Here is a 12,094-nt window from a genome sequence, read left to right as displayed (position 1 = left end):
GTGTGTTTTGTTTGGTAAGTAGGCCTTTTCTTTCAGTGGAAATTAAGAAGGGAATTATTTCTTAGGAACTTTTTCCCAACCAGTGCTTAGCTCTGAGTAGCTCAGTGTCCCTTCTAATTAATATTTGGTTTATATGTTTTAAAAATATATAACTGCAATACAGCATTTATCTGTCACCATCTTTACTAAATTAGAGAGTCTTAAACTTGAATAATGTGAGATTTTTTTCTTGTTTTTCCACAGAGTTTTATAAATCTAGAGTGCCATTACATAAGCCCACTCCTTGGGAAAAGAAGTTAATCATCTGGTCAGGCCGTTTCAAAAGAGAAGAGGAAATCCCAGAGACTATCTCGTGAGTGCTGAACCCAGAATTGTAAAAAGATGGTAGACAGACCTCACAACCCCAGCTGTGTATGAAGTGCTCCTTTCTATCTCGTGTACATGGTATTCTCCACATCAAACCCTTGAATGTCTGCTTATATTACTATGAAGGGACTAAAACAGAAGCACAGAGCCACTGGCCTCAAAAACTAGAGCATATTCTGAGGCCTGGCTGTCTATAACTAAATGCTTCATGAATCCTGGAAAAGCAGTCTTATGGTAGAATTGGAGTTCTGGTATTTTTACCTCCCTTTCTTCTATTAACCTTTTCTGTCCTTTTTTTCCCTGATCTCTTGTACTAATTCCTAGTGAGTTCTTATAATAACAATTCTCATTTATTTAGGACTTTACAATTTACAAGGTATATTTCTCACAACAACCTTGTGAGGCAACAGTGCAAATATTATTTACCCCATTTTGCATATGAGGAAATGGAAGCTTGGTAAAATTATGGTACACCATCAGACCAGTTTCTTTAGTTTGCCAAAGTTACTTAATTCTAGTCAGCAAAAACATAGATGAAGTATTTGGTTTGTTGCAAAGGTTGTTGCAAAGGCCCACTAAAAGTGAGGAGACCTGAGTTCTAGCTTCCTTATGCCACTTGTTTGATGTATAATTTTGTGTGTAAGTCTCCTCCAGGCCCAGAGAAGTGGTTTCTTTGTTTTTAAAAGAAATAGACCTTTCATGTATCTGGCACTTCACATTTTTTTCAATATATTTTTACATTATTTTATATTACTCACACAACTCAATGTCATTTTATAGACAATAAAACAGGGTCAGAGAACCTAACTGACTTTCTAGTCAGGTGGGAGTTTTTTTGGTGGAGCTAACACCATAACCTGGAATTTTAGACTCCAAGTTTCACAGTATTTTCTGTGAGACTGCCTTTCATCAGAACCATAGAAATATCCCTGGTCCATCTCTAAGAGATCACTGTCATGGTTGCCTGCAGTGGTTCTGGCTTTGTTGCCATCCCTTACTCTTACTCATGTAATTCTGGATAGCTTTTTGTGCAGTCTAGGGTGAAAGAAGTCACTGTAGTTTCTAACGGGATTCCTGATAATTGTTTGATCTGATGCATCTATTGGGTTTGTTGGATATGTGGGAGCTGGGTAGTCAGCCTTCATTCAGGCAGCCATCTTGACTGGGAAACATTAAACTTTTTAACTTTCATAAAGCCTAGCACAGTTCTGAGCAGTTAAAAAGTATTTGCTAAATATTTGTCAATTTGCAGTCTCTCTTTTATAAAATAATGGAGCGATATTAATTAGGGAATGGCTAAACAAATTGAGTTACATAAATATATCGTATAGGAAACAAATGTGATTATCTGCAGTGGGGATAAGCCAAAAACCTTTCCAGTAATATCAGGAGTGAAATAAGGATGCCCATTATCACCACTATTATTCAATATTGTACTAGAAATGTTAGCTTTAGCAATAAGAGAAGAAAAAGAAATTGAAGGCATTAGAATAGCCAGAGAGGAAACAAAGCTATCATTCTTTGCAGACAATATGATGGTATACTGAGAGAATCCTAGACAATCAACTAAAAAACTAATTTGAAATGATTCATAACTTTAGCAGTTACAGGATATAAAATAAACCTACATAAATCATTAATATTTCTATATACTACAAACAAAACTCAGCAGCAAGAGGTAGAGAAATACCATTTTAAAAAAACTATAGACAGCATAAAGTATTTCAGAATCTACCTGCCAAGACAAACTCAAGAACTATATGAACACAATTACAAAACACTTTTCACACAAATAAAGTCACGTCTAAACAATTTGAAAAATATCAGTTGCTCATGGGTAGTCTGAGCTAATAAAAATGACAATTCTACGTAAATTAATTAATTAACTTATTCACTGCCATACCACACTGCCAAAAATGATTTTGTAGAGCTAGAAAAAAATAACAAAATTCATCTGTAAGAACAAAAGGTCAAGAAATCAAAGGAATTAATGAAAAAATGCAAAGGAAGGTGGTCTAGCCATACCAGATCTAAAGCAGAATTCATCAAAACTACTTGGTAATGGCTAAGAAATAGAATGGTGGATCGTTGGAGTAGGTTAGGTACACAAGATACCATCGTCAGTGATTATAGTAATCTACTATTTGATAATCTATAAGATTTATAATCTATAAGGGATAAGAATTTACTATTTGACAAAAACTGCTGGGAAAACTGGAAAATTGTATGGCAGAAACTAGGCATAGACTAACATCTTACACTGTATGCCAAGATAAGGTCAAAATGGGTACATGATTTAGACATAAAAGCAGATTAGGAGAGCAAGGAGATCTAGGTTTTCTGACCTAGCAGAACCAAGAGAACATTGTACACAGAAACAGCAATATTGTGGCATGATCAGCTAAAACTGACAAAAATTGTTCCTAATCTGCTCAGCAAAACAGTGAGTCCAAAAGATACATGATTTAAAATGCTATCTACATCCAAAGAAAGAACTATGGAGTCTGAAAACAGATGGAAGTATACTACTTTTACTTTTTTTATGGGTTTTCCCTTTTGTTCTGTTTCTTCTTTCAAAGCACAATGAATGTGGAAACGTGTTTACATGATTGCACATGTATAACCTCTTTCAGATTGCTTGCCATCTTGGGGAGGAGGGATGGGAAGGGAAGGAGGGAGAAAACATTTGGAACTCAAAATCTTATTAAAAGTGGATGCTGAAAATCATGTTTACATATAATTGGAAAAAATAAAATCAGATTTACAAGAAAAAGAAAAATATGAAGAATTCAGAGAATAGGGGAAGATTTTTTTCAAACAATGCAAAAATAAAGTAAGCAGAGTTAGATAAATAACACACACAATGACTACAAATGGAAAACGGTAAGTGGTGAATGGAAGAAAGTACAGTTAATCATGATTGCTGTCCTTGCCTTTTTTATTTTAGCCGAAGAATAATAGATTTTGCTCTAGTTTCTTGTTTTAACTGTATGTGTATACATGTCTTTTTTTCAAATGTTTTTTGTAAACAGCATATTGTTGTACTCTGGTTTCTAATCCATTCTGCTCTCTGCTTCCATTTTATGGTTGAGTTCATCCTCTTTATATTCATAGTTACAATTACTGTATATTTCCCTCTATCCTAGTTTCTTTTGTTTATCCTTCTCTCTCCTTCTCCCTCTCTCCCTTTTCTTATCTCTTCTCCCCCTCCCCCAAGGGAAAATACTTCTTAGGATAAACTATCTTCTATATCAACACCTGTCATTTTGGACCAGTTAAGCAGATCATTCCAGATGATACCCAGGTCTCACTGGTCTAAACCAGCTGTCAAGATAGCTGCTCATCCAGTGAGAAGAATAATGAACTCCAGAAGACCTGGGTTTCAGTCTTGGCCCTGACACTTAAACTAGCCAAGGGACAATAGTCACTTAGCCTCACTGAAGCTCATCTTCCTCAGCTATAAAATGAGGAAAATATGCCCATACCACTTACCTTACAAGGAGGTTGTAGGATCAAATGAGATAATGTATGTGCTTTGTGAACATAAGTGTTTTCCTTTAGACTTTGAGATCATACTGTATGAGTGTTTTGTACTGTGTATGGAGTTTTATTGAAATGTCCTACTCTCTCTATATGTTTTCTCATTGGCAGTTCAGCCTCTTGAAAAGAATAGAACAAGACAGACCTCGATTCTTATCCAAGCCCACCCCTGACTTATCCAAGATTATGTATAAGTTCTTCATCTTTCTTAATTTCCCTGCCTGACAAATGAAAATATGCCTACCCCTGTTTCTGTGTTACTTTGCTACTTCTCCTATGATAGCCAGAATATCATGGCATAGAGCTGACTGGCAAACACCCATTTTTCACAGTGGATACTAGGGGAGAGGTTGCTTGTATATTTGCTGACAGATAAATGCCCACAGACTTGCCCTTCTGCATAATTCTGGGATCACGGGACATAAATCCATATGTATGCAAGTCCAAAATATGAACACATGCCACCTTGGAAAAATAAAATATGGATTAAAGATTTCTGTTTGTCTTGCTATTAATATTTCTATATAGACACCACTTGTCCTGCTTATTCATATAACTGGAAGGTAAATGGAGGGTCTTTAACCTTATTCTCCTTATTGGGATTCTTTTTTAAAGCAGATTATAAATGTAACACCTTTTTTATGCTCCCCACAATGTCAGAGATGTCACTTTGTACAAGAGAAAGACAGGAGAACCATGATAGCTGCCTTCAGATGTTTGAAGGGATAGTCATGTGGATAAGGAAATGATTATTCCTCAAAAAAATACTCCACCATTATTGGAAATTACAGGAAGGAAGATTTGAACTTAAAAGGAGGAAGAGCTTTCTAGGTATAAGAGCAGTCCAAAACTGGAATGGGCTGCTTTGTAAGACAGTGAACTCCCTGACACTGGAGGTGTCCCAACAGAGACTGAGAAACTGCTTACCAGAAATGTGGCACAGGTGATTTGTCTTGTTAGGAAGGGGGTTGGATTATATGCTCCTAAGATTTCTTCCAACTCTAGATGTTTCTACTTTAGCCAGAATGGTTTTTTCTGTTGAAATACCAGCTAGAAGTTTTATAGAGGTAGACTTGAAAAGGAAAGTCAGCATGGTGTGATGAACTAAATGCTAGATCTGGAGTCAGAGGACTTGGCTTCAGTTCCCTCTTTTTTTACTTTTTTTTTGTGTGACTTTTGGCCTGTGTGGATGTTAACCTCATTTGTCAAATGAGAGGGTTTAAGGTCTCTTCCCACTTTGAATCTGTTCTCCTGTGACCTCTCTATAAGAAAGTTTTCTAATAGCTATCCAGAAACAGAATAAAATGCCTTGTGAAACAAGTTCTTCCTTTATCGGAGTTGTTGGAGAAGAAGCTGCATAGCCACCTGTCAGGGATACTGTAGAAAGTATTTTAAGTAAGAGTTGAGGCTTTAGGTCTCTTTTAGCTCTGGGGTTTCTAGGCTTCTCTGATATAAAATGGTCTACATGTTGCCTGGCTCTTACACAAATTGAATTATTTGGTCTCATTTTGTTAGGTTTGAGATGCTTGATGCTGCCAAGAATAAGGTCCGAGTCAAGATCAGCTACATCATGATTGCTCTGACTCTAATGGGATGCGGCCTTATGGTTTTTCAGGGAAAACAGGTAAGGGTATATTTTCCCTTTGCGTCTTATTTTCTGTGATAACTTGTGGAACAAACATTGATCTGTCTTGTAACAGCCACTTAAAGAGTTGCGGCCCCCAGCAGGATTTGGACATGGAAAAGGTTCAAGGGCTAGAATTTGTTATTCTTGTTCCTTCCTCATTCCTGAATGTGCTTAGCAACATCTGGGGGTTCAGACCTCCCCAAGGGTACCAAGACATACGCATCTCCCTTCACCTGACTTTTCTTAGCTTTGGAGATGATGGAGGAGTAAGCATGCAGAGAAGTCGGTGAGACTATAGTTAACAAAACAAAAACTGATTCAGTTGGCTGTTCTTTATGACTCATTTCCGCTCACCATGAGAAAGAGCTGCAGTGCTGTGCTTTTGGCAGTTTAGAGCCGTGAGGTTTTGTACCAGAGGTATCTTAGGTAGCATCTAAGTTAGAGTTTCCCTAACTGTTCCATGTAACCTTGTTCGTTCACAGGGGTTCTATAACAAAATTGCTAGTGATAGCTACCCTTCTTAAAGCAGTTCTCATGGACCCTAAGACCTTTTCAGGGGGTCCAAGAGGTCAAAACTATTTCACACTTAGGTGTTATCTGCCTAGTGAAATAGTCCTTTCCCAATTTACTTGTCTGTATAAGGCTGGAATTTCTTCAAAAACTTTAGTCAAAACAATATGTCTCAAAAGACTGAATACTGAAGCAGATAGGAGAATCTGGCTGTCTTCTATTAAGCCAGATACTAATGAGATTTGCAGAAATGTGTAAAACAGTAACATTTCTCTCACTAAATTTAATTTTGGAAAATACTGTTATTTTTCAGAAAATATATTATTTAATGTTTTAAAATTAATAAATGCTTTTGAAAATTTGTCAGTTTTAATTTCTCAAAGTAAATATCAAAAGATATAACTCACACAAACAAAAGCTATTTGGGTTCCTCAGTAATTTTAAAAAGTGTAAAGGGTGGGTGTTGAGTCCAAAAAGTTTGAGAACTACTGTTCTAACGTTGACTTAAATTATATATTTATGTTAATATATGAATGTGTGTATATGTATCACATATATAAATATTTCATTATGAAACTATCTTAATTGCTTTTAGTTGATGAACACATGTAAAGTTTTGTGTTACTTAAAAGTTTTTTTTCTTTTTCTTATTTGTATATCATACTTTGCACACTGCCTGGCACATAATAGGAGGTTAATTAAATGTTTATTGTGTTGTAAGAGGTTTTTAAAAAATGCGATAGATGCTACTATTGCTCTACTAAATGCTGCAGATTCTAATATGTGAAGGCACACGTTAGGTCTCTCCTGTTGCCCTGGTTCGCTTCTCTTTGGGATAGAACAAGGAGCCAGAAGCAGCTTACTGTGGAAGTTCTTCACTATACATTCAGTTTTCTGTCATTTGCAAAAATTGTTGAAAGAATAACACACAACAGTTGAAAAAGGACAGCCAATGCAAGTGTCAGCTAACTCAGTTTTCATTACCTCTGTCAAAAAACCTCAAGCTTGTTTAGCTTGACTTTCTAAACAGTTTAACTTCATTCAGGAAAAGAAATAACCTGATCAACTTTAAACCATTTCAGTACCTCCAGGTTCTTTCCTGAATGGTATTTATGTGCATGGAGGTTTTCACCGGGCAGCTAGGGGGTGCCATAGTGCACAGAATGCTGGGCCTGGAGTCAGGCCTCAGACACTTAATAGTGGAGGACCCTGGGCAAGTCACTTTTGCCTCAGTTTTCTCATCTGTAAAATGAGCTGGAGAAAGAAATAGCTTTTACTGAGTTGTCATCAATGTGTTATTTTTATAGATAACACTTCATATATATACATTCATATATACTTCCATGTATCCTTAAAGTGCACATGCTTGCCATTTCTTAGAAGTCTGAAGTTGTTCTGTTGTATTCATTGAACATGGCCTTTCCCCAAATGTGGTCTATTTGGGATAGTTTCAGTTTTTCACTATTATAAAGAACACTGCTGTGAATATCTTGATTTGGAACATTTCCCCATATTTTTGGTTTTCTTGTGGCATTTCCCCAAAATTACAAATAAAAAATCATTAACAGTTTTGTGGTCCTTAAAATGAATTGCTAAATTGTTTTTCAAAAAGACTGCAAACATTTTACAGTCTTACCAGAACAGTGTTTAAGGGGCCCTTTAGTATTCACCATCTGTCACCATTGCTTTGAGCCTTTTGAAATAATTTTCCCTTAGCAGTATTTTTAGAAACCAGGACTTTTGTCTTCTGTCATAATAATTTTTAAATACTTAGCTTTCTGTTATTTCACCGGAATGGGTATTCCCTCCACCAACATATATTTTAACCTTTCTGTAACTTAGTAGGTGGTCTTTGAGCTTTGTGTCCAAAAGATTCATCACCCTGCAAATAGTTCATTGATAAGCTCCTCCAACTTTAGGTAAGCTAGACCTTGGACATGTTTCTACATGTATTAGTGATTCTCTGGCCTCTGTTGTCTGAGGGCCAATTGTTACCTTTTACACCTCCCATAGGGCTCTCTGGTACCTTTAAGAGGCTTGAGGAGGATCTAGATTCTGCCGCTGGTTTAGGCTCCTACTAATTGTGTTCCCTTGGTTTTAGAGGTCTAAGCATCCTAATTCCATGTAAGTCATAACAGCTTTTATAAAGAAATATTTACTTCAGAAGTATAGAAAGAACATCTCTCCTCCAACATCAGGGTGTATAATCCCTCTCTACATCCTCTGGGTCTGGAGTGGGGAGGGGGGATTAGTTTCACAGCTTAACACAGTTCCTATATGGTATTGTTCAACCAGGTTCCAAGTCTAAAGCCTTACTGGGCTTGTGCCCCAGCAGCACCCTGGCTTCTCCAGGTTTCCCTAATGGGCAGGCATCAACATTTGCCCTGAAATCCTGCCTCCAAGGTTGTTATGGCTCAACCTCCTGAGTTGCTAAGATCTAGGATCTTAAGAGGATCGGAAAGGGCAACCTAAACAGACCAAGACTCCAGGCCTTTTTCTTAGGACCACCAGACCTAATGGTTGGAGTAGAAAGGGGACACTTCCCTCCTCCCAACTTTGTGCATTGTGCCTGTGCTGGTGGGTGAACAAGACCTTCATCCATGGACACCACTGTCTGCCCCAATTTGATAATTTTTAAAATTCAACTTAATTCAACAGGCTACGCAGTCAGTGGAATGAGGTTGTTCCCACCCATAACATAAGATGTTTTATTACTCAAATTTATTTGAGGAGAGCAAGGAAAGAACAAGAAACAGAACTATTTCCCCTTTGAAAAATTAGGGGAGTATATTTATATTCTAAGAAACAGTGGGCAGTGGCATTCAAGGGAGCAAATTTTAAAATGATGAGTTTAAAGGGGATCAGGAAGTTCTCCCAGTGAACTCGATGAGCTTACAGGGCTTCAATTACTTGTTTAGCACTTTGCCAGTACCCACCAGTGGCTTGTTTAGAGGTCAGATGGTGACTTCTGATTGAATTTTGTTGACTTGAACAGTCCACAAGCTGATTGGTTGGTTGGGACTTAATTTTTTATCCTACAGAAAATGAAAAGTCTTTCTGCCTTTTAGAAGAAATTCAGGTCACAGAGAGCACTGTGAATTTGGGAAGGATTTTGTAGGAACCTGTTGGAGAAGTAGGACTTCATTAAAATGTCAGGCTGTTGTTCCATTAGTGCCTTCCAAAATTAAGTACCTTGAGTGCTTCATGTGTTTTCTATATTTGTGTGTGTGTGTGTGTGTGTGTGTGTGTGTGTGTGTATACACACAAATTGAGTTCTGTATGTATGTTGGGTGAGGAAAGAGTGTGTGAAATAAAGAGAAAACATTCCCTCTATGGTGGTCTGTGAAAGAAAGCAACAGACTGGTATAGACTGGGACTGTTGTAAGCCATATAAAAGCTTCATAGCCTCATGTAGTGAGATGTGATGGTCAGTGAGTGGGAGGTCTCCATTATCTGTATCTCTTTGCTGCTGACCCCGGGAGAACATGTAATGTCAGAAGACACCACCACCAGTATTTTTGTGAACAAATCTGATGGCAGGATGCAGACTGGGACCTAGGTATCAACACAGAGGAAAATGGGAAGGGGGGTGGGGCAGGGCCAGAGGGAACCTGGGAATTATCTGTTGATTTGTCAGTTAAGAAATTGCTGTCTGTATTACGAATGATGTTGAGGAGAGAAAGTAAAAAAAAAAGCAGAAGAAATATAACTGGAGAAGAGAGGAAATGACTCAGGATTCAGAGGAAGGACAGTGGAAATACTCTGTTGTGCTTGGGAGGATTAGCTGCTAGCTTTAGGACTCTTTTGGAGAAAGTAGAAAAAATATGAAGGGGAATGTCTTGGGTGAAGTGTTTAGGTGGGATTGGTCACTGGTGTGGCAGTGCGTAGTTATGAGGCCTTCTGTTTTGTTTCCCTGTAGGCTGCCAAAAGACATGAGACCCTGACGAGCCTGAACTTAGAAAAGAAAGCTCGTTTGAGAAGGGAAGCAGAAGAAGCCCTGGACTCCAAAACTGAGTAGAGTTACAGACATGAAGTGGTTCAATGGGTATTTAAAACTCAGTAAGAACAGTGTGGCAGGCACATGCCTCCCTAGCAGAAAGGAAACTGTTGCATTAAAGTGTGACTTGTACCAATGCCCTTTTGCTGTGGTCTGTAGTAGCATCAATAAACTGTCTCAACAGAATAGCTTGTCTAGTTTTTCACAACTGATCAGAGTTTGAACCAAACACAGCCCTTTACCATTTAAAAACCAGAACAATAGAAGTGGTGCAGTTTAGCTCAAGTACTCATTGTTCAGAGTTCTAGAGGATTTCTTATTTATTTTCACACTTCTGAAGTGTTCTGTTCAAAGGTACAGATATTATTTTTATTTCACATCCCATAAAAATATTTTATTACAGTTTTTAATGAAAAATCTGTGTGGCCCACTCTGTGTTTATGTACCACTTTCCTAGTTACTCAACAAGACAGCCCAGAGAGAGCTGGATGAGGACCAGCTGAGGGTCCTGTCATGAAAATAATGATGACAATATTTCACAACTCACTTAGCTTTTTTGCATAGTCAAAACAGGAGTCACAAGATATGGTATCTGCTTTATACCCATGCTGCTCGAGGATCCTAGAAGTTCAGAGAGCAGTGGGGGGGAAGAGGCAGTGGGAAAGGCAGGGCCTTAGTCCTGTGATGATGTGACACCAGAATTTGCAGACCTAGTTGTCAGTGACCGATTTCCACTCATCACCATCCTTCGGAGAGTCTGCCACAGAGACAGTTGTGTGCCTTCCTTTTCCTAGTATAGGAGCTCTCTCTGTCACTTCCTGAGTATAGAAGGACATAGCTAGTGAACAGGCCTCAAGGAAAAAATGGTTGAAATTAAACCTTCTCTCCACTGGTGAGCTGCAGCTTATTCCCCACTACTCTGTAACTTCAGGACCATCAAACAGCTTGGATACAAGGCACATACCACTTCTGGAGCTTAAGTTGCATTCCTGACTCTTATCTGTTTTTTTGTGCAAAAATTAAATCAGTTGTGAAATGTTTTCATAATTGCCTTCTGGTTTAAAGACATGGATTAACAAGTTTTTGCACTTTTTTTCACACAAAGAATTTGACTTAAGGTACAATTATCTAATAAACATTGGTACATATGATTTCTCTTTTGAACATTTGCTATTTATTCTCACATACTTCCTGAATGTTAATGGGTAGATAACCTTTAATTATCACCCTAAAAGTCAATTTTTCCTCACAAAGATTGAAACCAGAAATTATTTTGTATTACTGTTTTAAAACCGATACTTAGTTAAGATTACACATGATATACCAGTAGCATCACAGATGCATGTTCTTTTCCATTGAGTCCTGTTTATTTTTTATTTAAATGTAATTTGACTTTGATTTCTTGCTACACTAAATATCAAAATTATTTTACTGTTGGCACTACTTATATATACATTTATAGATTAGAATGTTGCTGTCTTAAAAAATAAGAAAAATTTCTTGATAGAAGGCTACCATTTAAAGTTCTTGAATCACATTATATCTTTACCTGGGCAATACGTTTCTTGAAATAAATTTATTCTTTAAATTTTTGGTTTTGTGTGTGTTATACATCACTCCCTCTTCAAGGTGGAGTAACTTGAAATCAAACAATGTAGACATTGTTAGCTTTATTCTGCTGTTTGATGCAGCAGGCCTGAGGAATACCACCTCACAGACCCAAGAACTCACCCATAGTCCTTTGCAGAGCTCCCTTTTTATCCCTCTTATCTCCCTATGTTCCAGAATGATGCATACTATTCCCTAAATGTTTTAGAAGGTTCTTGTGACTAATTTCTCTGCATGATATAACATTCCCTGAATACTAACATTGTTCCCATGGTCAAAATCCTGTAGTGCCTTCCTATTCAATGAAATCTAAATTTGGCCTAGCATTTATGTCACTTTGCTCCACCCACCTTCACTCCCACTAATTCAGACACATCATTCCTGGTATTCTTTTAGCAAACAACTCTCTGTATAGCTTGTATCTAGTTATTGTGTTCACTTCTCTG

General features: G+C 37.5%; 1 protein-coding gene across 1 annotated transcript in view; it reads left to right on the top strand.

Moving 5' to 3' along the window:
* Positions 1-11,628, top strand: part of FAM162A (family with sequence similarity 162 member A) — a 35,381-nt gene extending 23,753 nt beyond the window's left edge. The window contains exons 3-5 of the mRNA XM_072613816.1: positions 244-352; positions 5,422-5,530; positions 9,963-11,628. Coding sequence (XP_072469917.1) covers positions 244-352; positions 5,422-5,530; positions 9,963-10,061 — 317 coding nt within the window. The 3' untranslated portion in view covers positions 10,062-11,628. The remainder of the gene's footprint in view (positions 1-243; positions 353-5,421; positions 5,531-9,962) is intronic.
* The last annotated feature ends 466 nt before the right edge of the window (positions 11,629-12,094 follow it).

Source organism: Notamacropus eugenii, chromosome 5, assembly GCF_028372415.1.
Source record: "Notamacropus eugenii isolate mMacEug1 chromosome 5, mMacEug1.pri_v2, whole genome shotgun sequence".
Classification (NCBI taxonomy): Eukaryota; Metazoa; Chordata; class Mammalia; order Diprotodontia; family Macropodidae; genus Notamacropus; species Notamacropus eugenii.
This window is presented reverse-complemented; position numbering and strand designations above follow the sequence as displayed.